The sequence below is a fragment of the Taudactylus pleione genome, unplaced genomic scaffold, assembly GCF_031769625.1.
Source record: "Taudactylus pleione unplaced genomic scaffold, aTauple2 ptg000329l, whole genome shotgun sequence".
Classification (NCBI taxonomy): domain Eukaryota; kingdom Metazoa; phylum Chordata; class Amphibia; order Anura; family Myobatrachidae; genus Taudactylus; species Taudactylus pleione.
In genome coordinates this window covers 12,007,501-12,034,930 of record NW_028284730.1, presented here as the reverse complement: position 1 = coordinate 12,034,930, position 27,430 = coordinate 12,007,501, and the positions used below count along the sequence as shown (strand labels likewise).

The following is a 27,430-nucleotide window of genomic DNA, read 5'->3' as shown; positions in this document are numbered from 1 at the left end:
AAACAAATACGTTTATAAAGAATGAATAAAACAGCTGTAAAAATACAGACTGAGCCCAGAAATGTCATGGAGATATAGGTAATCTGTGGGTCTCCAATGACTGCCTTTCCAGTCTGTATTCTGAGCTGTTGTAGTACTACAAGTCTCAGCATGCCTTGTCAGTTTCACAACAGCTGGAGACCCACAGGCTGCCCATGCCTGATTTAAGGCACCCACAACAAAACAGACACTATAGTACATTATCACAATTACAACTAGAGAAAGAAGAGCTATACTACATTGTATGCTTGATTGTGACGCCATTTCTCAGATGCCAGATACGTACTTCAGGACTTGTACAGACGTGTCCTCTCGCATCTTTACCGATCACGCTTCAAACGTGCGCAAGCATCGCGCCATGTGATTAGGTGCAGCCGCGTGCGCCACTCTACGCCATGCCGTGCACTGCATTCGCACCATGCAATCCTATGGAGTCGCGGGTGCGAACGCAGCGCGTGTACCAGTTCGCGGGTGGCACGGCGATTTGCCGCAAAAGCGGCAACGATGCAAGAGGACACATCTGTAGTTAGAAATTTATTACCGACAGGCTACAAAGAAGTAATCAATAGGTAAATGTATAGTGTGGTTTGGAAGATATTGCGCCTCATTGTAAATATGTAATCCATTGGCAGTGCCAAGTATGGCTGTGCATGTTGATAGGGCCAGAGGAATACAATGGGGCATATTCAATTGGCCGCAAATCTTTCAAAGGTCTCACGCTGCAAGTTGGTAAAAGTGAGTTGAATATTTTAAAAAGCTGGAAACCCACTTAAAGTAATTGTGAGCGACTGTACCCAGCACGGCTGAGCAGATAGCGCTGGTCATGCTTCTCACCAGTTGTAAGCTCTGCCAGGAATCCCTTTTTCTGCACCGAGTTGTCAGACACAAATTTTAGGAACATGCTGCTTCCTGGGGCCGTAATGGGATCCGGGACCTTACTGCCACAGAAACGCGTGAGGGCAGGAGACTGAGCATCTCCACCAGAGTAAACTTCAACATGATCATACATACATTCCTGGTGGGACTCCAGATCCACATCCTTTACCACCTGTCAGACAGAACAAAGGGATATAGGTAGCGATAGGTACAGAGATTTGGGGTTAAGAGATCAAGTAACCATAAAACAGAATATTTATATATTATACATTTGTTCACTAAACGCCACGTCCTCTATATTCAGTTGCTGCTGTCTCTTCGGGTGCTTGTTGCTCAGAGAATTTCTGATCTTTGGTAGACTCCCGTTGGATGTCAGGGAGCTTCTAGCACGGGTCTGACTCGTTTACCATTTGTTGGACTGAGCTTATATTAGGCCAAGGTTACTGCTACTCTGGGATAACACTAAACTCTAATATAACCTAATATTGGTCTTCAAACATGCCCATTGTGGTGTCAGCAGAGTTCAATGCAAGACATAAAAGCAGCTTACCAATTTCACTCTGTGCCCTGGGGTGGCGGTCACTTGCCACGTGCACTCCTTCTTGTTGGGGTACGAGTCTGGCCAGTTAGGGCTGGAGATGTTCTGATTACCGGCGTTCACTTTGTGGTTACAGCCAGCTGGAATGAGGCAGACAATGAGTGAGCAGGTACTAAGCGCTATCACACAGATTTCTGGGAACCGATCTCTACAGGCAGCTGAGTGCGGGTGTGTAAAGATTACTGTTGCCAGCAATTACAGGATGAGAATGGTACCTCACTCACACTATACACATTAATCATATTAGATAAAGACACTCAGGCATACGTGCTAATGGGCATGTAGGGTAATGCGGGGTCTCCATCTATTTACTGCTTCACCAGATGGCAAAAAATTCTTCCACCCCTACTCTCTGTGGAAGTCCACAGATTTGTACTCTGTACGCCCACAATACAAGCCACACCCCACACCCCAATATTCACTTGTGAAGAGTTGCATGTAGTTACACTTTCACCTGCTTGCGATTAAAGAGACAAGATGGGGGAAGGGAAGTGGCGGCCTCTCATAGACCAGAATAGGTGTGTTCATGTAACTGCAATCAGGTGCAGACCCGCATGGAGTAGCAGATACGCTTGTATCAATTGCAGGCGCCTGGGGGCAGATGCAAATCTAACGGGTGTAAGTCTGACGTACACCAAGCGCCTAAGCCACAGGTACATATAGGCCTTAGCATATAGGCGTAAACGTACTATTTTTAGGTGGCAGCAATTTTGAGCATCAATTATGCCAAAAATGTTTCCAATTCAGCGTTCGGCCTATTGTGAGTAAGAGGCCATCTTGCACCCCCTCCCTACCCTGTTCCCTTGGTAGTTATTTGGGTTGGCACCACGACATCCATCCCTAGCAGATAAGAATGAGGGCAGTACTAAGCACACACAGGGGCACAGGCACACGGTAGTTAGATTACCCTCTTTGCAGTCGTGCTTGTTCTCATGCAGGGCGAAACCACTCCGACAATGGCAGGAATAGCTGCCCTGAGTGTTGGTGCACTCGTGCTGGCAGCCCCCATTATCCCGAGAACACTCATCTTTATCTGTAACACAGGGACAACAGAGAGATCACTGTGGCGAATGAGGAAGAGAGAAGAAGAAGGGGGACGGGTAGGAAAGGTCCTCACACCCCACTCACCACCACTTGTATATACCAGCATCATTATTACCTGCGGAACAAAGGGGGGAGCACCTGGTAAGACCAGAGAAGCAGCTTGAGGAAGAGGGGGTTCAATGATGTAGGACATTCATAGGCAATCTTGCTGCCATCACTATCCTGCCTCCCTTCGATCATTACCTTACAGACCAAAGTAAAGACCCCACCAAGGGCAACCGATTTCCAATATTCCCAAGTTCCCCTCCCCACCCCCTTGTAGGCACGAATATACTGAGGATTCTTGTAAAAAAAACAATAAAAATAGATATTTATTTACTAAAATAATAATAAAAATGAACAAATTAACAGTTGTTTGCCAAGACAGAGCCCCACCAACCCCGAATGTCTCTAGAGAGTGGTGGGGCCAGAACCCCAAGTCCGTTCGGAAGGAATGTACTGTGGGGAATGGGCACTGGACGGAGAGGAATGGGCGTAGAGGGTTGGACAAGAGTTGTAGCGGGGATGACTTATACTGGGTCGAAGGGGAAAGATTTTGGGGGGCTTTCATTAATGGGGGCGAGTCTTTTTCGATGTCCTTCCTCTCATTCGGGAACGGTTCCGATGGGGAGCCTGCTGCGGCTGCTGGTTCATTTTTTGCGGCTGCATTAACTTCTGTTTGTTCTTCATCTCTGTAATGAGAGAGGGTGGGGAGAAGGGAGAGCAGAAGAAGAAGAGAAGGACCAGGTGGAGGAGTGTAGAGAGAGGCACAGTAAAGGAATGAAGAGGTGAGTGGGAACGGGGAATGTTCATCGATAGGGAACAAGGTGGAAGGAAATGGTGGAAATGAGTGGTGGGAAACATGCACAGGCCAATAACATGTCGTTTAAAAAGGGGAAGAGGAAAAGCAGAGAAGATAAGAGATAGGAGAGAGGGAGGGGGAACACGAAGTGAAAATTTAGAAGAGAGGGGGGGAAACGATAGACACGAGACAGGGTAGGAGAGGGATGGGGACAGACAATGGAAGGAGCGAGCAGGGAACAGGGGAGGGGAGTGCAACCGTTTCCTTGTTTTGATCCACGATGCAGAGCTGGGAGCCAGAAGCTGGAGACATATCGTGCAAGGAGAGGGCGGCATGCAGCTTAGATGCCAAGCACGGCATGCAGCCATACAAGGAAAGGGACCGGGCTCAGCCATCCATCCCCCAAGATTAGTTCATATTTCGTCACCACAACACATCAATACGACGTCTATCACGTTACATAATCCCAAGTCATGGCTATACTACAGTTGACCCGATCTAGTCCCTTGTGGTCCCTAAAAACCAAACAAGCACCCACGAGACAATTTTAGGTTAGATGGGGATGCATTCAGCTCATGATTTAATTGTAGCCCCATACTCATGTCATCGGCCGCTGAGGCACAACTAGGAGACAGTGACCACTAGAGGTCAGCAAATCCACACTGTCATTCTGATTCGGTGACCTCTGAAGCATTAGCAGGAAGTTGGGACTTGTCCTGAGTGTACATTTTAGAATTAGGGGTCTACGTACTAAGCAGTGATAAGTGACAGAGTGAAGAGTGATAAGTCTGTGATAAGTGCCAGCCAATCAGCTCCCAACTGTCATCTCACAGGCTGTGTTTGAAAAATGACAGTTGGGAGCTGATTGGCTGGCACCTTATCACAGACTTATCACTCTTCACTCTGTCACTTATCACTGCTTAGTGCATAGACCCCTTAATCACTAAATGAATCAGAGAGTTAACAAAATGTGCCCATAGTGTTGGCAATTGATTTGCTCATCTCTAGTGCAATGTACAGAAAATAGCAGAAATGATTGTGTTAGAGCCGCTGTTACACCTCCCTTCTGCCAGCATGCCTAATTAAACTCCTATGTCCTATAGATCAATATCCTTCAACTCTGGACCTCCAACAGTGCATGTTTTCATTGCATCCCTTTTTGACCCTAACAAAGATAAAATTAGTGTTACACTAACTCCTATCAACATCAATCCCTGTTTTGGACTGGGATCAAGGTCAGAAGTGTAAAAGGGCCTGGAACATGCCGCAGAGGGCGACGCTACAGAATGTAGGAAGTAAAACGGCTGAGGGGTTTATGTCCCAAGCAGTGAAAAGCGTGGACAAGTGAACCAGTGGAGAAGTTGCCCATGGCAACCAATCGGCTTTGAAGTAGCATTTATCAAGTACAGACTATAAAATAGTAGGTAGGAGCTGATTGGTTGCTATGGTTACTGCTTGAAACCTCTATATGTCAAAACAACAAACCATTTATGCTTAGATCAATGGTGTTTTTCTATAAAGAGCAATATCATGTTGTAAATAAAAAAAGAAAAATGATGTCATGAGCGAATGCAGATATAAAAACAGCAAAATCACAACATACTGGCCTTGAGTACCTGGGGTGTGTATATATCTATCTACATATTAATATATATCTATCTACATATTAATATATATATATAATATATATATATATATATATATATATATATATATATATATATATATATATATATATATATTAATATCAGTCAAACCTGAGCTGAAAGATGCCAGCATCCATAGCTGTGCTATAATAGGGATATCATCAAAACCTGCACTGTTATAATGAATAAGGACCAATGATAAGATATTCTGGGCCTGATTCAAAGGTGGATGCTAAGGAAGTCGCAATTCCGTATTGCTGATGTCGCAGCCAGATAGGATTACTACAGAGATGCCCATTGGCTTCATCGCTAATCCGCCGCTTTGCGTAAAAAGTCACAACATTGGTCGCACATCACTTGCACCCGCCAGACATTAGAGCAGCGCTATTGTTGCTCAGAATGTCCGTTGAAACGTGGCCGCTGGTACCAGCGCAACTGCAAGAAAATACGCAGTCGCTGGCCGCAATGCGCCCACGTGTCGCTAGCCGCCTCCTGTTACTACCCAGGAACGCCCAGTGAAATGGTCTCTCTCTGCGTCAAATTCGTTGTGCGCCCACCGGTGCGCAGTACAAAAGTCATCGGACAACTGCACAACCGCCATCAACGCATCCACCTGTGGATCGGCCCTCTGACTTTTGGAGTTGGACTTAAGGTTAAGACATAGGGGCAATGCAATCTGCAGGGTTTGTGTATCAAGAAGGGAAGATGAAATCACCAAGCAATGCAGAAATATTACCAGGACTGCGCTGTCATCATGCCGAGATAAAGATCATTAGACTTTCCCATGATGCACCCAATAGCGCAACCCCCCTCCCACCAGCAGTAATCAGACGGAAGATGGGGAGGACCACCAGCATGCAGAAAGCTCACCTGAGTAGTAAGTAGCCCGGAATCCTTTCTTGGAGACAGTGTTATCGGATTTGAACTCTAGGCGCATATTGTTATACTGTGATGTGATCACTGGGGGGAGCTCTGTGCCACAAAATGTTCCAAGAAGTTTAGAATCTGCTGTCAAGCCGCTTCGAACTTCCACGTAATCATATTTACAGACCTGGCAGCAGGAGACAGAGATAATGGGAAATGGAGAATATGAGTGATGACTGTAATGAAGAAGCAAGGTCGCCATAACACAGGTTCACATGAGAGGAAATCAGTAAGAGCAGTGACTCGGGCAAGGGTGTGAGTAAAGTGACGATTATACTAGGAGAGGGTACATAGTAACACTGACGTCAGAGGTGCAGACGAATGGTATACACATAGGACATGTAATGTAACTTTGTAGCGGATTTTATTGCACGTTTACACACAAAAAAATATAAATTTTCTTGCAATAGAAAATTTTATGATGAGGAACAAATTTCTGTGTCAGAGGATGAGCAAAATAAAAATGTGTATAATTTGCTGGGTTGAATGAAAGTTTTACCAACATTTAGGGGTTTATTTACGAAGCGTCGGAGTTCCGATCGCGTTTATGCCTGAAATTTAAAAGGACAATGATTATACTAGCAAAACACAGCAAATTTGGGACATAAACACGATCAGAAGCGCCGGGGTTTGGACCCCAACGCTTAGTAAACAAACCCTGTAAGACTTTTGTGTTCCTGCCGTCTTTTGACCTAAACTGTTATAAGAGACCAAAAAAACGATTAGATATCACATTTGTGAAACCTATTGAGTCATTGTATAACTAAACATTTCTTATACTAGTTTATAAACACCTCCCATGGTCTAGTAAACATTGGCTCCATTCCCCCGTTATAGAGCACACCATGCTATAATATTGCTTTGGAGTCATGTCAGGACTGGGTCAGCCATTATTTATTCTGTATCCATTGATGACCTATGTGTTTGCTGAACTGCGTTACCCTCATTATGTTACATTAACGAGCAGATACTCTGACATTTGTCGGTAAAAGGCATCATTCTGTCTTCCCCCAATGTCTGCGTTACAAGTCCCTGAGGCTGCACTGCACCATGTTTCACAGTACGGAGGGGGCTCTCATGTTCCAAGTCTCTTTCTACTAATATGTCATTTTCAGCCATGACGAAAAAATTCCATCTCATCGGCCCACAGAAAATTCCTCTAGTTTTCTCATGGACCATCCATGTAACTGTGAAACTCAGACGTGTCATTATTCTGGGAAAGCAGTTTCTTATCAATAGACAGTTATTGCCTATGATGAGCTAATAAACAATCATAATTCGTTGCATTGGGGTTCCTAGTAGTGTAAGACTTGCTCCTTGTGCGATACTTAGGCAGCGTAACAATATTGTCGTATTTTGCCATTAATGTCTGAACGTGGATTAACAGGGGTCAGCCTTTAGCTATGGGGTTAAATAGTCTATCATATACTCATGCCTATGAAATCATTCATTGTAACTGACTCAAATGACTGTTGTAGCCAATAATCTTGACTTTTGCATATTTATCACACAAAAGTTTAAATTTCAGCATATTCAGTAAAAGCACACTAAAAAAAATTGTGTTTAAATGAAACTCTTTGAGGGGAATTCAATTACAGACAATGTGCCGCCGAGTATCGCCACGATGTTCGGCTGCGCTCGTATGTCAGTTATAGTACTGCCGACACCGCAAGTTTCCCTGCGCACTTCTATAGCACATGGTGTCCAGTATCCAAATTTAATTCCCCCCCTTTATCAGATGAAGATCAGGTCACATATCAAGTCAAATTTATGCAGGAACATAGAAACTTCTAAAGGGTTCCACAAAGTACTCTGAATATGGGTTATAATAAACCATGGAAAATTTACAGATAAAGAAATGAACGAGAGGCGGCCTTATGTAGGGCTCTGCAAATGGGCTAATTCTATGTTTGGGTGATGCGGACAAGTGAGTGCCCCAATGGGTGACAAATGGCCGGCCGTTGCTGTGGCTCAGGCAAGGAAGATTTCAGTTGGATTGCCAAGGAATATTGAGGTTGTTATTTATGAAACAGTAGGAAACAAAGTATATGGCGTAGCCGGCAGTGAGTTGGGGCCAGAGGAAAGGAGGAGAAACGGAGGTGAGGACAATTCCAAAATGTGAGTAGACAACATTTCTGCACCATATAAAGACTCACATCATTTCCTTCCGTCTCAAATTGAGCAAACTTGAGCGAGATGCGAAACTGTGTAGGTGCCACCAGCTGCCAGATGCAGTTCTTGTTGGGTGGGTACTCCTTGGGCCACCCTGGGCTGGTGATGGAACCATTCAGTTTGGTCAGGAAACCACCGCAGGCCGCTGTAAAATGATAGACTACTAAGAAGGTCGCCAACAGGACCCGGTTACTCCACTGTGCAGTGGCAGGTTGGCAGAGTCAGATAGTTAAAAGACAGAGGTCTCACTGGTAATGCTGGGCTTCACAATATTGGTAGACTGACACCCGTTTGGAGGTCCATGGCAAGCGAGAGAACAGTCCACTACATGGCTCACCTTCACATGACTTCTTGTCTGGGGCAAGCTCGTATCCGGGCTCACAGGCGCACTTGTAGCTGCCAAGCGTGTTCACACAGCGCTGCTCACAGCCACCTTTATAAGGTCGGGAACACTCATCTACCTCTGAAGAAGAAAGGGGGCACAATATAAGTATCGGCAACTTACAATATGGAAGTAAAAGTGCCCAAATCAAGACAAAATTATTATGATCTTAGCAGAGCTCTGCCACCATGGAAGCACAAGGCCACAGACAGCAGCCTTTCATACACATCACAGATCTCCAGGTGACTTCTAGTATACAAAACATTGTACATTAGTGGGTGTATTATTCCTTACAATAGGCACGTTCTCCTACTGAGCACTAAGTGGTGACATAAGAACTCCCAAGCTTATTATAGTAGAATAAAACATGGACAATTTCAGATGCGGTGATAGCACGTTCAGAAAGGCTGATCACAGTGGATGAGTGAGATTTGCTGACCTTTGAAGTAGTTGATGGAAAAGCCAGCTTTATTGATGGAGCCGTCAGATACAAATTTAACCCACAGCTGGTTGCTGGAGCTCTTGAGGTCATCAGGTTTGTCGTAGCCACAGAAGCGGCCAATCAGGGGGCTTGTCTCAGAGTTGCCATCCCGAATCTCTAGATAGTCATATGCACAGCTGTCGTGGCGCTCAATCTGCGGAAATGGAAGATGTCAACTTTGGTTTAAATAAATTGATCCCTGTGCAATAAGTTCCCCTCCCCTAACTATGACAATGGCAGATGTCCACAGCTCAGGGCATAACCACTTGTGGCTGGAGCATTTTGAATTCCAGAACTTCCAACAACAGGAATTATCCTGTCAAAAGCACCAACTGGATGGTTCCAGCAGTCAGTGCTCCTAAAATAATGGTCCCTGATGGGAGCACTAACATTCTAGATTCTTCTTCTGCTTAAATAGCTTCCACACAGAATAGGTTTTAACTTCTCTGGGTGAGGATAGGCTTAAAATTTTATTTGGTTGACACCTTAATTAAAGAGCCAAATTAAAACCACTAGGTCCAAATTGTACAAATAATACCATCCCTGCATACAAACACATAGTTGTTTTAACTAGCCAGAAGCTAAATCATGACTGGTCATATACTGCAGAGACAAGCCATGTTTTCTGTAATCCCATTCTGCACACTCTGCGTTCTTAGCCTTTCCCTCAATACCACATTCCTCTTCCTCCACCAGTTATCCTCAGACGGTTCCTCCCCCAGTGACCAGCTCCCTGGGCCTCTGACCTCAAAAGACTGAAATGTGATTCCAATGTGGAACCCCTCAGACACCCGCAACTTCCACACACAGGCCTTGTTGGGTCTGTAGTCGTCTGGGTAGTTAGGAGACTGGATGTGACCATTATCCTTCTTCAGTTCCCCCCCGCACAGGGCTACAAGTAAGAATAAAGATAAATAAAAGGGGATCAAAAATTATAGAAATAAACTATTTAAATATAGTTTACATAGGAAACATCTCGGAACAGGGTATTTTGAACACAACAAGGTTGGTAATAATGATCACAGGTAGCCTGTGGCAGAAGGCCTCAGGGCAGAGGTGGTTTTAAAGAATGACACATTTGAAATATTTATTTTATTAGTTTTCAGACTCCTGATAATATTTGTGTACTCGGCATCTACACCAGTGATGGGGATACATTTAATCAAAGAGAGACACCACATTAATTGGCATATTAAATAAGTGTTACAAGCTATAAGTGTTACAAGCTATAACAAACAAGCCATAGGAATGTGCTGGGAACCATAGGTGCAGACTGGGAGGGCCTCCTGTTGCCCATCGCAGGTCTATGCAGGCAGCCATTTTGCCAGGTGAAAAAATATTCATGAGACTGCAGCCTATCTATTCCCCAGGGACTAGTAACCTTGTGCCACATACCTCAGTGATGTCAGTGATCCCTAATGAATATATTGGCGGCATTCCCATAAATAATTGTTTCATTCTTCAAATAATAGATCAGATTTTGGCCTTGATGGGCATTCCTGGCACATATAGGGACTGATTCACAGGTGCGCGATAACGCTACGCAATGCCGATATGCACACTGCTGGGCGATGCTGGAAATTCCCTGATGGTTACTGCTGCAAGATGCAGAAGTAATTTGGCCGCAATAGCCCTGGATTTCAGTAGGCGTTCCTGGGAGGTAACAAGGGGGTGGTTAGGCAGACACGGGCAAGTTGCGGGCAGTAGCGCTGACAGTGGGTGCATCTAAAGACGCAGTACCGCTGACATGGGATGCCATTTTCAGCCGCAAGCTTTGACGGTGCAGCGATGGTGTGCCTAAAGACGCTCCGTGATGGATTAGAGCCGCTGCAAGTGGGCATCTCATTATGAACAGAATCGGTTGTGGCATTCGCGTAAGAGGCGACCGTGTCTACATCCACCTCTGAGAACCATGCCCAATCCCCATCTATGCTGGGTTATTAGAGCCAGGAAGGCAGGCATATCATAAGGCAAGCTTGGTTTCCTCCACATTGCATGGAATAGGCCCTGGTCACCTCGTATCATTGTACCTTCATACACAGCATGAAAGCCCTTCCCCACGTAGTTGCTGCTGCTCCGAAACTCAATCCACAATCTACTATCGCTGGATATAATTGACTCTGGGATCTTGTCGCCACAGTAACGGTCTGAGAAAATAGCATTGAAGTATGGTAAACATTAGCGATTATACAGCCCTATTGTGTTTAATTCAAAGACGGTGAGGACTAATAGCTGCTATAATAAGCGGCAGGACAATACCAATGAGTGGAGCTTTCTTCCAATGTCCATCTCTGACCTCTATGTAGTCGTACCAGCAGAGCCGGCTACGGTACACATCCAAAGAGGTAAAATTCAGCATTATCTAGAACAGAGGATAAACAGAAGGTGACATGATAAGCACTATGTATAATCTGCACACTACAAGCTCAATAATAATAAACATGGCTTACTGCTACACCTGAGACTCAAGCCGATGTCTGACACTGCTGAGAGCAGAACCTGCTGAATCCAGAAAGATGGCTAAATGGGACAGGCCCCTTGGCTACTGCAACTGGAATCACCAAGTCCATAAAGGGCCTTATTTAGCGTTAGGAGCAAAGCAGAATAAAAGAGCAAAATTGGACCTTGGCAAAACCATGTTGCAATGCAGGGGGAGATTTAATGGATAGATTTAGGGGTATAATTACTAAAGTGCGGGTTTTTAGAAATGGAGATGTGGCCCATAGCAACCAATCAGATTCTACTTAACATTTACCTAGCACCTTCTAGAAGATAATAGCTAGAATCTGAAAGGATGCTATGGGCAACCTCTCCACTTCTAAAAACCCGCACCTTAGTAAATACACCCCTTGGTTAGGAGGGGGCGTGTCTTAGCTCAACTCTAAATAGCGGTGTATTTGTACGCATTTGTACCTCTTACAATGCAACACTTTTTTTTTTTTGGCATGATCCTAAATTCAATGAATCTCAAAATGTGTATACTAGGCAGTAGTGCAGCTTTAAAGAGACAGTAACAATTTTATATAAAGTTTAAAAAAACAAAGTCAAGTTTATGCCTGTAATGGAAAAGCATAACAAAGCTACAGATGTGTCTGCATACATCTAGCCTCCTTGTGCGTTAAACAGTACTTCTATTCACGCCACGCCGAGTCACACGGCGCTCACACGTTATGAGTAACACGACTTGTAGCGCACGGAGGATAGATGTATGTTTACACATGTATACGCAAGCACAAGAATGACACAGTGATGCAAAGATACCTTCTCCCCGGGAGTGACGGACAGTCTCCATACACAGTGTACGTATGCCGAGTAGCCATTTGGGTAACCTGGAGACGAGAAGTTCCCTTGACTCTCCTGCAGAGTCTCCCCACAGGCTGAGGAAAGATATTACACAGAGCAATCAGTCACACGGTGGATCAGTGAGCCAGCGGGCCTTCGCTCTGCGATTCTATGTATGGAGATGTTACTATTATCATAGGATAATGCTGTGGAAACATAACAGTACTGCTGTACAGTCAGTGCAGATGTCAAAGAAGGGGTGATGTTTACGGGGTGAATGTGGGATAGAGTTTGCAACAGAGCAGGAGGATGGTGAAAAATGAGACGAGAACATGGTTGAGTGTTGGGGAGGAGAGATGGTTGCTATGGGCAACACCTCCACTTCTAAAAACCCACACTTTAGTAAATATACCCCCAACAGCACTGACGGAATAAATCCACATTGGGAACACTTGCTGAATATCTCATATTGGGTCAATAATTGTCCTGATAGTAGGAATGTATGGGACAGATCTGTAATCTCCTGCACAGTAGCACAATGGTCAGTATACCCATTAATTACATGAATAAATTCTTTTATTTAACTTCACTTCTCCTAACTAAGGACAGGGAAAAAGGTTTTTTGGAATAAATGCCTACAATGACCTTATCAAATCACCATCAGACTGATTAACAAGACGCAATGCTTAATTTAATACTAAATTCACATGTAATTTGGACAATAATTTGGAGCAGATGGCAAGTAAAAAAACCAGACATAAAATAAGATCCCAGCATATAGAGAGGGCAGACAAGGTGGCCGGCAGAGACACTGACCGTCTAATTACACATTCCCTGTGGTATAGATCTCCCACTGCCCCCCCCCTGCCAATCTTTCTGTGGTCTGCCTCCACTTGTGATGATGTCACAGTCATGCGGCCTCCAGATGTCACACAGATGTTTTTAGGTTATTTATGAACAGCAGAATCTGAGTACCCACTGGAGGCTACAGGCACATATCTGTGTCAGCTGTACGGTTCATATACCTTCCTAGTGCGTGTTTTATGGATGCCGGCCCCCAGTGTCCTCTCTCCTTCCAAACCAACCCTATGTAGAAGGTAGGGTATATAGAACTCTATGGAGAAACTGCTCCATTTACACCCAATAATTGTCCGCCATGCTCCTGAATTTATGATACAACACACCACGTATACTATGTAGCGTTTTTGCGATTTGTGGTTTATTTTTAGTAATTTCTTCCTGGAAGTGTAGTAAAGTGCTTTTACTACCAGCCAATGTTTTGTATAAAAAACTTTTAGGAATGGGGTAAACATTTCATATGTTCTTGGCTCTTATACTGAAGCATAAAAAACATATAAAATGCAATGCGCAAAATAATGCACTAAACAATGCGCTAGTTTGTGATGCATGCGTTATTTTCTGTACAATTTAGGGGTGTGGTACAAAAGGTCGACAGTATAAAGGTCGACACCACAAGTTCAAAAGATTCTGAATGTAGATAGTAAATATATCGACATGGTAATTGGGTCAACTATCATTTGGTAGACATGTATTTAAGCTGACGGGGGTTAAATGGTTGATACATGAAAAAGGTCGACATTTAACATGTTGACACTAAAATGTCGACTCATTAATAAAAAATATCTTAACCTAACTCTAAAGATCATGAAAAAAAACGTATCGTCATTTTAGAGTTGACATGCTAAACGTTGACCTTTTGAATGTGTCGACCACTTAACTCTGTTGACTTAAATACAGAATGATGGCGACCTAATTACCATGTCGAAATTTTTTACTGTCGACATTCAGAACGTTGAATGTTGACCTTTTCTTTATTGTCGACCAATCGACCGCTATTCATTTCCATTTCTATTTTGCTGTTCCTTTATCCTGGAAGCTGAAAATAACAGTGATAACAAGAGCAGCAGAACAGTAAAGGAAAGGCAGCGAAGTAATAGGAGCACACTATAGTCAACCATGATCTGTGCAATGGCACAATGAACTCTGAAGGAATTGCAGGCGGACGCTAGACATACATGGAGTTATTATGTGTGACAGCTGGAGACAAAAGCCGCACATCCACTACCCGATTACACAGACCGATAGCACCATTACGACATCGTAATGGTGTAATCGCTCAGTAATCGGGCACACATCGGGCATGAAAATGTTGAAAACAACCAGCGATGCGCACTCCCGCTGGTCGTTTCCGACATCATTCATCGCCCGAACATGCCGTTCAATCTGCCGATAACGAACAGGTTGGCCATGTTCGGGGATGATGGAGGGTGTCTACACTGAACGATCAATCGTTCAGTGTAGGCACTGCAGGGAAACAGCGACAATGGTACGATGACGTTATGCCGTCGCCACTGCCTAGTGGATGTGCGGCTTAACATATAGAGACCCTGGTACTATAGGACAGGTATGTATAGAGCAGTGCTCTGTATGTCTTCAGGATACGATGCGGTTAAATCACTCTGTTCTTGGAGTAACACTGCACTGACACTTCTGACCATTGCAAACAAAATACTTCCTCTGGTTGTCAGGGAGATGGGGAAAAGCTCCACTCAGGGAGAGAAATAATGGGAACTTGTATAGGGCATGACTGAGAGGCGTGAGAAGAAAAAGAGACAAGTATTTAGAACGAGTAAAGATAATGCCAAGAACAAGCATATGCTAATACATAACCAGCAGGACCATTGTATCAGTGCAGTCAGAATAAGATGGGCTGAATGCGGACAACATGTATAAGATCAGACACACAGAAGGCTGTTATGCCTGGTGACAGGCCCATCGCACTGTACATTATCCAATGGGGATACACAACACTGTATGATTCCACACGGCGCACACACACCTTCTACATCAGTGTTTCACATACTAATTAATGAGGGGCAGAAGTCCAATCATCGCAAAGGACAGCTCTTTTCGGGAGAGCTGTCCCTGGCGATTTTAATCGCAATTCTAGGTACATACCGGAGTTATTAACCCTAGTATGTACCCGATAAGTGACGAGATGTACCACTATCTAAATGTGATGTGTAGTACTGTACCTTCTTTTAAACACAATCATGGAAAAGTGTATTTAAAATATAGTGTGCGTGCCTGGGCGGTGACTGGGAGGTGGCTTAGCGCACACAAGGAGATGGTTCGTCTCACGGGCATGTTATTGGGGTGTCGGGAGGCTTGTCGGTAAAAGTGGTAGCGTACACAGATGCTCAGCCACTCACACAGGAGGCCATACTCGGACGGAGTGACTGCACCTGCCATAGGGATGGTGGGACCGGTGCTGCATCTAAAGTCGCACCAATCCGATGCTCGGATGTAAACCAGGGAAGGACTTTGTGACGGCATTTGCATTAAGTCACAGATGGGCAAACGCCAATAGTTGCAGATACGGACGCAGCTGGGCCCGACTCAGAATCAGGCCCAGTGTTCCTACATCCAACTAGTAAATAAACAGTATAAATAACAGTGGGCCTGATGCAGAGATGTACGGGATGACGATATTTATGTTGAGCGATATGCAGTTGAGCGATTATCAGCCAACTGCGCATGCGTCACAGTCACACGCGCCATGGTCCCTTAGCGATGCCATTCGCAGTGGGGAATTCTTTGCAAAATGATTGACAGTCAGGGCCAATTTAGGGTTCATTTCAGGGAGTTGCAGCAAAAACATTGGTGCGTCACAACCGTCTTAGGGGCGTGTCTCAGCCTACAACTGCGTTCTCGTATGCAGAAAACATGGCGCCAATTTCTCAGTTCACATGCCCATTTTGCGCAACCTTAGGATTACTCAGATAGCCGATCAATGAATGATCTGCGAGAGCAGCTGCTTATTTGTACGCACTTGCTTGGATCTGCAAAGCCGCTATTGGCCGTCTCAATACACTTCCAGACGGCTACAGCATTAACATAGTCTCATATGGGATCGCAGCTGCGAATGCATTAACATACATATCCTAATATATGTAACACTGCCTGTACGCTGACACAGCCTAGTATGTATGTATAACACTGCCTGTACACTGCCACAGCCTAGCATGTATAACACTGCCACAGCCTAGTATGTATAACACTGCCTGTACACTGCCACAGCCTAGTATGTATAACACTGCCTGTACACTGCCACAGCCTAGTATGTATAACACTGCCTGTACACTGCCACAGCCTAGTATGTATAACTCTGCCTGTACACTGCCACAGCCTAGTATGTATAACACTGCCTGTACACTGCCACAGCCTAGTATGTATAACACTGCCTGTACACTGCCACAGCCTAGTATGTATAACACTGCCTGTACACTGCCACAGCCTAGTATGTATAACACTGCCTGTACACTGCCACAGCCTAGTATGTATAACACTGCCACAGCCTAGTATGTATAACACTGCCTGTACACTGCCACAGCCTAGTATGTATAACTCTGCCTGTACACTGCCACAGCCTAGTATGTATAACACTGCCTGTACACTGCCACAGCCTAGTATGTATAACACTGCCACAGTCTAGTATGTATAACACTGCCTGCACACTGCCAGTCTAGTATGTATAACTCTGCCTGTACACTGACACAGCCTAGTATGTATAACTCTGCCTGTACACTGCCACAGCCTAGTATGTATAACTCTGCCTGTACACTGCCACAGCCTAGTATGTATAACACTGCCTGTACACTGCCACAGCCTAGTATGTATAACACTGCCTGTACACTGCCACAGCCTAGTATGTATAACACTGCCTATACACTGCCACAGCCTAGTATGTATAACACTGCCTGTACACTGCCACAGCCTAGTATGTATAACACTGCCTATACACTGCCACAGCCTAGTATGTATAACGTTGCCTGTACACTGCCACAGCCTAGTATGTATAACACTGCCTGTACACTGCCACAGCCTAGTATGTATAACGCTGCCTGTACACTGCCACAGCCTAGTATGTATAACACTGCCTATACACTGCAACAGCCTAGTATGTATAACACTGCCTGTACACTGCCACAGCCTAGTATGTATAACACTGCCTGTACACTGCCACAGCCTAGTATGTATAACACTGCCTGTACACTGCCACAACCTAGTATGTATAACACTGCCTGTACACTGCCACAGCCTAGTATGTATAACACTGCCTGTACACTGCCATAGCCTAGTATGTATAACACTGTCTGTACACTGCCACAGCCTAGCATGTATAACTCTGCCTGTACACTGCCACAGCCTAGTATGTATAACACTGCCACAGCCTAGTATGTATGAAACTGCCTGTACACTGACACAGCCTAGTATGTACAACACTGCCTGTACACTGGCACAACCTAGTATGTATAACACTGTCTGTACACTGCCACAGCATAGTATGTATAACACTGCCTGTACACTGCCACAGCCTAGTATGTATAACACTGCCTGTACACTGCCACAGCCTAGTATGTATAACACTGCCTGTACACTGGCACAACCTAGTATGTATAACACTGTCTGTACACTGCCACAGCATAGTATGTATAACACTGCCTGTACACTGCCACAGCCTAGTATATATAACACTGCCTGTACACTGCCACAGCCTAGTATGTATAACACTGCCACAGCCTAGTATGTATAACACTGCCACAGCCTAGTATGTACAACACTGCCTGTACACTGCCACAGCCTAGTATGTATAACACTGCCTGTACACTGCCACAGCCTAGTATGTATAACACTGCCTGTACACTGCCACAGCCTAGTATGTATAACACTGCCTGTACACTGCAACAGCCTAGTTTGTTTAACACTGCCTGTACACTGCCACAGCCTAGCATGTATAACACTGCCACAGCCTAGTATGTATAACACTGCCACAGCCTAGTATGTATAACGCTGCCTGTACACTGCCACATCCTAGTATGTATAACACTGCCACAGCCTAGTATGTATAACACTGCCACAGCCTAGTATGTATAACACTGCCTCAGCCTAGTATGTATAACACTGCCACAGCCTAGTATGTATAACACTGACACAGCCTAGTATGTATGACACTGCCTGTACACTGCCACAGCCTAGTATGTATAACACTGCCTGTACACTGCCACAGCCTAGTATGTATAACACTGCCTGTACACTGCCACAGCCTAGTATGTATAACACTGCCTGTACACTGCCACAGCCTAGTATGTATAACACTGCCTGTACACTGCCACAGCCTAGTATGTATAACACTGCCTGTACACTGCTACAGCCTAATATGTACTGTGTAACACTGCCTGTACACTGACACGGTGTAGTACATAGGGCGGGATGCATGACGCATTACGTTGGGGATGTGATGCATCCCACCACCCTTCATTTGCATGCCAGCATTAATCAAGCTGGTATGAATGAAGAAAAACACAAAGAACAGCTCTTTCGGTAAGAGCTGTCCTTTGCAAATGAGGGACTTTCGGGTACATGACCCGGAAGTCCCTCTGCTCGCCTTCTGCGCATGTGCAGAAGGACGCATGCTGTGGGGGTTGCTGGGAGGGAACCGACTGGATCTCTCCCAGGAGGGGCATCGCAAATAGAAGCCCATAGGCTTATATTGGTCAATGCCATCAGGAGATGGGGTTACCCACCGCATCAAAGCCATGGAATATATCGAATTCCGGGGCCTTGTGCATATGAGAAATGTGTCAGCCCCCGAAAACACAGTCTGTACATTGTCGCTGTCTAGTACGTATAATAATACAGCTGACACAGCTAGGTATGTATACCGTTGCCTCCATACCAATACAGATTAGTACATACACCAATGCCTGTACACTGACAGCCTAGAACGTAAATCATTACCTGTACAATGATACAGCTTTTTAGCTTGTGCAATATCTCCAGCACTGAGTCGGGTTCTCTGTCCTATTGACGGTTTCACTCCATTGACTTCATATTGTGGAAGGATTGTGTCCAGGAAAATCCCTCTGTAACAAACCCAATAACGAGAGAAACTTTAGTCAAACATTTCAACCAATAATAGTCTCACCAACATATAAAATGGTAAATGATGAGCACCAACATATAAAATGGTAAATGAAGTGCACCAACATACAAAATGGTAAATGAAGTGCACCAACATATAAAATGGTAAATGAAGTGCACCAACATATAAAATGGTAAATGAAGTGCACCAACATATAAAATGGTAAATGAAGTGCACCAACATATAAAATGGTAAATGAAGTGCACCAACATATAAAATGGTAAATGAAGTGCACCAACATATAAAATGGTAAATGAAGTGCACCAACATATAAAATGGTAAATGAAGTGCACCAACATATAAAACGGTAAATGAAGTGCACCAACATATAAAATGGTAAATGAAGTGCACCAACATATAAAATGGTACATGAAGTGCACCAACATATAAAACGGTAAATGAAGTGCACCAACATATAAAATGGTAAATGAAGTGCAGCAACTTTGGATGACTTTCATTTTTTGCTTTGTACGTTTTTCAAAAAAATACCTAAATACATAGTTTTTCTTTCAAACCTTCTTTCTGTGCATTTCAGCCATGTCTTTATATGAACAAACAGTGTTCTTCCTGACTAACATTAGTCACTAGGGGGTATATTTACTAAAGTGCAAGTTTATAGAAGTGGAGGCATTGCCAATAGTAACCAATTAGATTCTACTTATCATTTATCTAGCATCTTCTAGAAGAAAATAGCTAGCATCTGATTGGTTGCTATGGGCAACACCCCCACTTCTATGAACCCGCACTTTAGTAAATATACTCCTAGCAGTATGAACATGTACCATTTTTTATTATTGTCTGTACACTTAATTAGGATTACATTTACTCAGTTTTCCTGATAATTACAAAAAGGTAATAACCAAAAAAACTGTATTTTGGACAACAATCATATGCTTAACAAATACAACCTTTTGTAGTTTTGTAATATGGAACATATCAGGCAAAATAGCTTAGACCAGAGGTCCCCAAAGGCGGGCCTTAAGGCACCCAACAGTTCAGTTTTTAAGGTGCATACACACACAACGATTTTTTTAACGATTATCGTTAAACGATATAGTTTAACGATAATCGTTAAAAAATCGTTTGCAAAAATCGTTCGCTTTCTGAGTCAAACGATGAAGGATTATTGTTCATGCGCGTTCACGTTTGTAGTTTGTAGTTGTAGTTCAGTCAGACATGTCAACTCAACGATTTTCATTAAGTTAATATGCAAAAATCATTTGTAGTTCATAAAAATCGTTCATTACATTTAAATGAACATAGTAAATGAACAACTTTAGTAAACGATTTTAGTTTATTTTTTCAAGGTAGAAAATCGTTTACTAAAATCGTTCATTAACTAAATCGTTGTGTGTGTATGCAGCTTAAGAGATATCCATGGTTGAGCAAAGGAATTTAATTCGAATTGGCTGATGTACTAATTAAGTCACCTGTGCTCAACCATGGATATCTCCAAAACCTGAATTGTTGGGGAGCCTTGAGGACCACGTTTGGGAACCTCTGGCTTAGACAATAAACAAACTAAAAATAAGTAAAGTAAAACTCCTAGTTTCTTGCTGGCCAAATGTCCTAAAAGTCTTCTTGCAACATATATTATAGTTTTATAGAGGCAGTTTCATGTTGTTTTGTTTCATGAGAAGTTAAATATATTAGTCTCCAGTGGGATAACGGAATAGATGGTTGGACTGCAGCCCCCCACCTCACACAAACAGAAGTAGCTTTTCCCATTCAATCCTCACCTGGAAAAAGTATTGCGAGCATAGTGCATGATGCTGTCAAAATCGTAGATCTCTCCTAAAGATTCCACCTCTTCTGGCTCCATTTTCAGGAAGTTATACTCCTGTCCTGAGAAAATAACAATCAATCAGATAGAACCTCAGCCTGGAGTCTCCTGGGAGAATCCTAACTGCCAATAAGAAACAGGGAAATTACTGGCCACACCCCTGAGGAGTCTTGCTTTGAAATTACTATATGTCCATATAACCCATAAATTTTTCTTCTCCTCACTCTCCTTATAATTCAAATTATTGGTTATTCATGGGAAGTCCACAGTCTCTTCTACCAAAACATTTACTTGCTGATATCACAATATACAGTTCCTACAACAGCCCCAGCCCACCAAGAACCCGGTTGGATGTTCTCCCCTTCTCAAGTACCCGGCTGAATGTTTTCGCGAATTATAGACACGTGGTCATCCCGATCCGGCCTTGTGTGTTCATGCCAGAATCCTATCACATGACCCAGCTCATGAACAACAATCCCAAATTTGTCACAGTTCTTTCCAATGGAGATAGCTTGAGGGCCTCCTCCACGTCGACCCACATAGGAGCAGCATCTGGATAGGAGAAGATAAAGAAAAATATATGAATAGGAGAAATTCTAGAGCCTCGTCAAAGACGAGCTCAGCTTTTGAAGTGCATTGGGACATTACCCGCATGGTCGGTAAGTGAACACTATGTAACTGTCCTCATCGGTCCTCTCCAGGAAGGTGACACATGTGTGCTTTTCCCAATGACGCATAGCTTGCCGGAATATCGCTTTCTGACTGCCTGTACAAGGTGATGCAGGGAGATATCAGTTGACAGACGCAAGGTGTAAAAATGATAAATTAGAAGAGCATATACATAAGTGAATATATATAATTCAGCTAGATAGTGTTCCAGCGAGAATCTCCTAGAAAAGTAAAATTTGAGCCCCTGGACAATTAAACAACGCTGTTCTCTTGTCTTATCCCAACATATCCCACCGCTCACCAGTGAAGTTTCCACTGACGACGTAAGGAATGATCCCATTTGGCCACACTCGCTCTGGCCGAGAGGTAGCAGCTCGCCTGCCACGAGAGACCCTTCTGTCTGTCCGTCCACGTCTGCCGGTCCTTGATGAGCCATTCCTAGCAGCATGGGACACTGGGGAAAGGAAGCGGATACTAAACATGGACATCAAATCACTGAGACAGCAACAAAAGCCACTTGCCCAACTGAAAAGAGAGCGGATAGAGAAGTGGATGGGCAGGATAGTATGGGGTTCAGGAGAAATAGGGAGGGGGAAAGGGAAGGATACAAGGATAAAAGATGATAATATAGATTATGAGCCATAAAGACTGAGATACAAGGGAATACAGGCTCAGGGGGAGCAAAGATGTGCGACTTAGAAGACAGCTCAAAGAATACAACAGATCAGCGAACATGAAAGGCATTTTGTAAAATTGACAATTCAGTGACCACTTTATGAGGCTTTACTCCTCTTTCCCATAGATCAGCCTAAATTCTTTGTGGCATAGATTCAACAAGGTGCTGGAAACACTCCAAAGAGACCCTGGCCCATGGTGACACAGCATCAAGCAGCTTCGGCACATTCACTCTCCTTGGGCCACATTTACCAACAAGTTTTATCTCTCTCTCCTAGAATGGCACCCTGTAGCCAGAATCTATGCATTAGTACCACCTGGACGCTTCAGAAGGTCACACCGCTGCCCTTACAGCTCCCCGGAGCATTCTCACGATTCTCCTCACTGGCGATTGTGGCCCCACCCCCTCCACAGGACATCGCATGAAGGGGGCACTGCCTGCATCGGGCCTGCAAATGATTTTTCAAAATGGCCCTTGGCAGAAAAAAAGGTTCCCACCCCTGCTTTAATTATGGTCAGATAACTTTGCAATTGTGTCTAACATTCCTGCACTTTACGCCAGGAAGCATTATCATATATTGATGACAATTAAAAAGATATTTGACATTTTAGCTGGCAGAGTACATTTATCTACTGTATTACTCTGCTAGAGTTCCTAGAAGGCTTTTTGTTGTGCTCCTTCATAGCATTAGTGTAGCAATATTTAAGTTATCTGCACTGATATTCCATAGTAGAGGGCAGGCATTGTCCATATCTTCAATTCTGGAGTTTTTGGAAAACTTTACCTATAGTAATAGATGTTACCAACAGTTTGTTCAGATTAAGCTACCTGTATTTCTTTTTAAGAGGTTATTTTTTTCTTACTAAAATAAGATTAAGGCCCCAGAAGTAGTATATAATGGAAGCAGGGAAAGGGGTGGTTGAGGGGACATGCACAAAAACATACGGCCCATCAACTTTAATAAATAACGAGTGATAAAGCTTGTTGCTTATGATAAATGGTGCTCCAGCCAATCAGCTCCCAACTGTCATTTTTCAAACAGATGACAGTTGGGAGATGATTGGTTGGAACACCATTATCATACGCAACAGGTTTTATCACTGACACGCCTCTGACACGCCCATAACACGCCCATGAGACGGTCTTTTTTCGTTCACTACAGGCCACCTCCCACTCACCACCTAAATAAAAAACGCTCAAGGTTTTACCTTGCCGGTCCTAATCCCAGTGCCCCTATACACAGCAGCGTACCCTCAGTGGAACACATTCACCGTATGGGTTATCAGTAGCAAATAGTCGCTCAACTGTGGAAACATCGCCATTGCGTACCCCTCTAAATCAGGCCTTATATGTAATAAAATAAGGAGAATATTGTACCATTTATCAATGTTAGGTGGCTACAGATCAATGTCCCATCTACATGTACACTTTACAGTCACATAAAGGAGTAATAACCAAGCATAGGCAACAGACAACTTATATTTCTGCTGGCTTCTATCAGGTTTATTTCAAGGACAAAAGTTTCCGAGATAATACCAAGGAACTGGGGCTAGTAACAGATGACACAACTGTAGAACTAAAATATAACTTAGATATCTGGTACAGTGTATTTCCAACATGCAGGATAAAACCACTGGAATAAATCTGAGATGCTATTATTATCCCTTGATGTCTCCACCACACTGCAACAGGATACATAGATTATAAAGGCAAAATTAGATTATCCACAAGGGGGTAAGTATTTGGGATTGGGGGCCTGATTCAGAGCCGGACGCTCTTTCAGAGCACTCGCTCTGAATCAGTGCCCGCCTATTGTATTTTTAGAGCGGTCTCCTGGCCGCTCGCATAGCTGTGGGTGGCCACCCACAGCTAGTGCAAGCGACCATCAGACTTGCGACGTGACCCTTGTGGTAGGGTCTCGTTGCCGCAAGTCCCAGTGGACTTCCAACCACTGACATCACTTGTGATGTCAGTGGGGCCGGCCCTAGACGGTAGGCGTTCCCATGGGAACGCCTCCATCTGGGCAGCCACGCCCCGGCACTCCCACCAAGGGGGCGTGCTGTCACGCAACATCGACAGCACGCCCCCTTTGTAGCGAGACCCGGAGCGACGGCTTGCCCGTTGCTATCCGGGTCTCGCGCATGCGCACGACAGAGCTGCCTCCATCGTGCGCATGCGCACTGGGCCAACATTGACCCGCTTGCGAGCGCTCAGCGCTCGCGAGCGGGTCTGTATCAAGCCCTGGGTTCATAAACTTAGTACATGAGGTCAGTTTGGTCCCCTAATATTTGTCAGGTACCCCTAATTTTGAAAACCAGCTCCTATAACACAATGCTGTGTATTACGGTGGCCCAGCCAGGTGCATTCTATGGTTGCAATGCATAAAGGAAAGGATAATTATTAGCAGAGTATAGGAGGTGAGTGAAGTGAGTGCTCGAGTGATTGTTCCGTTGTTCTTTACATCGTTCGGACCTGACGGGCCAACATATGGTCCCCGGTACACATCGTCCAGTGTGTGCCCACCTTTAGGCGCATGAATCTCCAGAGGCTTAAAGCTCTGCAACAGTAGAACATACACCAGCTTTACACCCCGTGTACATCAGATTAGACTACACCCAACAGGGTGTCCTGACAGCAAGAAAGAATTCACTATTATAGCCCACTTTATAACAGCAGCTGCAACTTCCCTTCTCATGAAAAAATAGAAGGAACAAAAAATAAATTATAACATATAATATAATCAGGATAAAAGAAGAAAGTGCAACTTCAAAGGTTCTTCTGCCGTCAGCCAATCAAAAGCAGCTAGCTAGTGCCGGCGGCCGTCATCACCATAAGTGTATAATTGGGCTAGCCCTCAGGTACTAATATCCGGGCCTGTCTTCCTCACAACCTTCCCCAGCTTATCAGCCAGCTCTGCTGGAAGTAAATTGCAGAAGGTGCATAGGATTAATTAGGATGATTCCATGATACAGAGCTGCAGGCAAACGCCATCTGTCTACATCGCACATGTCACATGAACACGAAATTTGTACTTTATCTTAAAGCTCTTAAGAAGAATGTAAAAAGATTTTTTTATGCTTTAATGGAATAAATCATAATGATGAATCGGAAGGGCCAAAACTTCACACACACTGCCAAGTACTAAGGACGGCTCTGGCTGTCACCGTGTGGATGTGAAGATGTCGTCACTCAATTTTTTACTGCTGATAAAGCAAATACCACAGGACGCACAAAGTTTGTGTACTTGCCTGTCATCTTGCCATGACCTTGCTTATCAGGACAAGATCGATAATGATGGAACACCCTGTACAGACACGCAGAACCCCTGCAACACTCTGCTGCTGAATTTTCACCAATCAGTGGTTTCACCTATATATAAAGGGAAAGAGCTGGGTACACAGTGACTGGAGCGAGGTCGGCCTGATATGTTGATTCCAGCCGAATAGGATCGCTCAGTGTGTACGCCCAATATGTGCGTATCAAATCCCAAGGACCTGGTGACATCATTGAAGCATGAGGCACTTTGTGCCTCGTGGCTCAGCAATGGCAATAGCAATGGCACTACTCTATTGGTGGGCTGAATGCTTACATTAGTCTGGGCCATTAAGAGAGTCCACTGTGTGCAGCCTACATAAACACTCTAAGGAGTGTAACAGACAAGCTGTCACTTGTTTTGCTCTCAGCAAAAGTGCAAATGACATCATTGTGTTAGGTAAGATATGACTCTGACTTTATCATGTGCCAAAGAGAATCATAAAATACATGGCCGCACTTACCCAGTGTGACCACATGACCATCTGGGAAAGGAAACACATATCCAACATACGGTAATATGCTCACAGCATGCACCCCTTGGGCTCACTCATATGGGTGTAGCCAGAGAATTTGCCTTCACTGTGTTCCATAATGGAGTAGCACAAAAATTCCCTGTACAGATGGGAGACAGTGACTGATGGGGGTCATATAAAAGCACAGAAAAGTCTCACTACCACGTTTTGGCTTATTCACAAATTACACGGTCACTCTCCAGAACAGCAGAGGTGTATAGGCCCAAAGACCAAGGATCCCGCCGCCTGCACCATTCTGAGAGCAGTCAGCACATAGCACTTAGAGCAGAAGATTCTTTCTTTCTTTCTTTCTAACTATTTGAAGTGTCAAGAAATTCTTCATAGTGTAAATTCATTATTCATTCCACAAATATAAAGATATTTTGAAATATTATTATTTACATCATTACCACACTCTGATCATGGTACAGCCAGATTCATCTGTTCTGCTACAAAGACTTAAATCATATATAAATAGAAATAATAAGTTGCTTGTATATAATGGAACTCTCGCGCTTCACCCGCTGCCTTAATATTGCTAAAACAGAAGTCATAATTTTTCTCCCTGTCACAAGCCTCCCCCCCCCCACCTTCTTTCCATCCTTCCCACTCTCTCTTTCATTTGCCAATATTTCTCTCTGCTCTGTTCCCCAAGTTTATTGCCCGGATGTCATCCTCAACTCTGACCTCTGTTTCTCACGCCATATTCAGTCCCTCCCTAAATCCTTCCAACTCTGCAGTATCTCCAGGATCAGGCCCTTTCTTGTCCTCATCTCCAGCTTAGTGGTGCGTACACACTGGGCGATTAAAGTGGACGACTGAACGATAATGATATCGTTATCGTTCAGTCCACTTTATCGTCCATTTTTAACATCAAAACGATGAACGTCATTATCGTTCATCGAGTAAACATGCAGGCCAACCTGACGATGTCATTAGGTTGTTGCATGTTGGGGAATGGGGGAGAGAGCCCGGCGCTAAACGATATCGTTAATGATATCGTTCAGCGGGTGTGCTCAATGTCATGAACGACATTGAGCACACCCTGCTGGGGGGACACTAGACTATATCGCTCAGGGAGCATATCGTCTAGTGTGTACGCTAGGGCAATCTACTCCTCTCAACCACCCAACTCAACCCTCTTCATTCTATCGTTAATGCTTCTGATCGCCCTAATATCCTCT

The 27,430-nt window shown here is 44.1% G+C and overlaps 1 protein-coding gene across 1 annotated transcript in view; it reads right to left on the bottom strand.

Moving 5' to 3' along the window:
• The window catches only part of BMP1 (bone morphogenetic protein 1), a 91,850-nt gene that overhangs the window by 6,374 nt on the left and 58,046 nt on the right, over positions 1 to 27,430 (bottom strand). Inside the window, exons 3-18 of the mRNA XM_088443401.1 lie at positions 22,045 to 22,197; positions 21,723 to 21,840; positions 21,448 to 21,626; positions 21,031 to 21,136; positions 19,108 to 19,232; positions 12,265 to 12,380; positions 11,263 to 11,365; positions 11,034 to 11,150; positions 9,750 to 9,895; positions 8,962 to 9,157; positions 8,478 to 8,603; positions 8,125 to 8,285; positions 5,915 to 6,095; positions 2,421 to 2,546; positions 1,466 to 1,593; positions 874 to 1,087 (exon numbers count right to left, since the gene is read on the bottom strand). Coding sequence (XP_088299527.1) covers positions 874 to 1,087; positions 1,466 to 1,593; positions 2,421 to 2,546; positions 5,915 to 6,095; positions 8,125 to 8,285; positions 8,478 to 8,603; positions 8,962 to 9,157; positions 9,750 to 9,895; positions 11,034 to 11,150; positions 11,263 to 11,365; positions 12,265 to 12,380; positions 19,108 to 19,232; positions 21,031 to 21,136; positions 21,448 to 21,626; positions 21,723 to 21,840; positions 22,045 to 22,197 — 2,295 coding nt within the window. The remainder of the gene's footprint in view (positions 1 to 873; positions 1,088 to 1,465; positions 1,594 to 2,420; positions 2,547 to 5,914; positions 6,096 to 8,124; positions 8,286 to 8,477; positions 8,604 to 8,961; positions 9,158 to 9,749; positions 9,896 to 11,033; positions 11,151 to 11,262; positions 11,366 to 12,264; positions 12,381 to 19,107; positions 19,233 to 21,030; positions 21,137 to 21,447; positions 21,627 to 21,722; positions 21,841 to 22,044; positions 22,198 to 27,430) is intronic.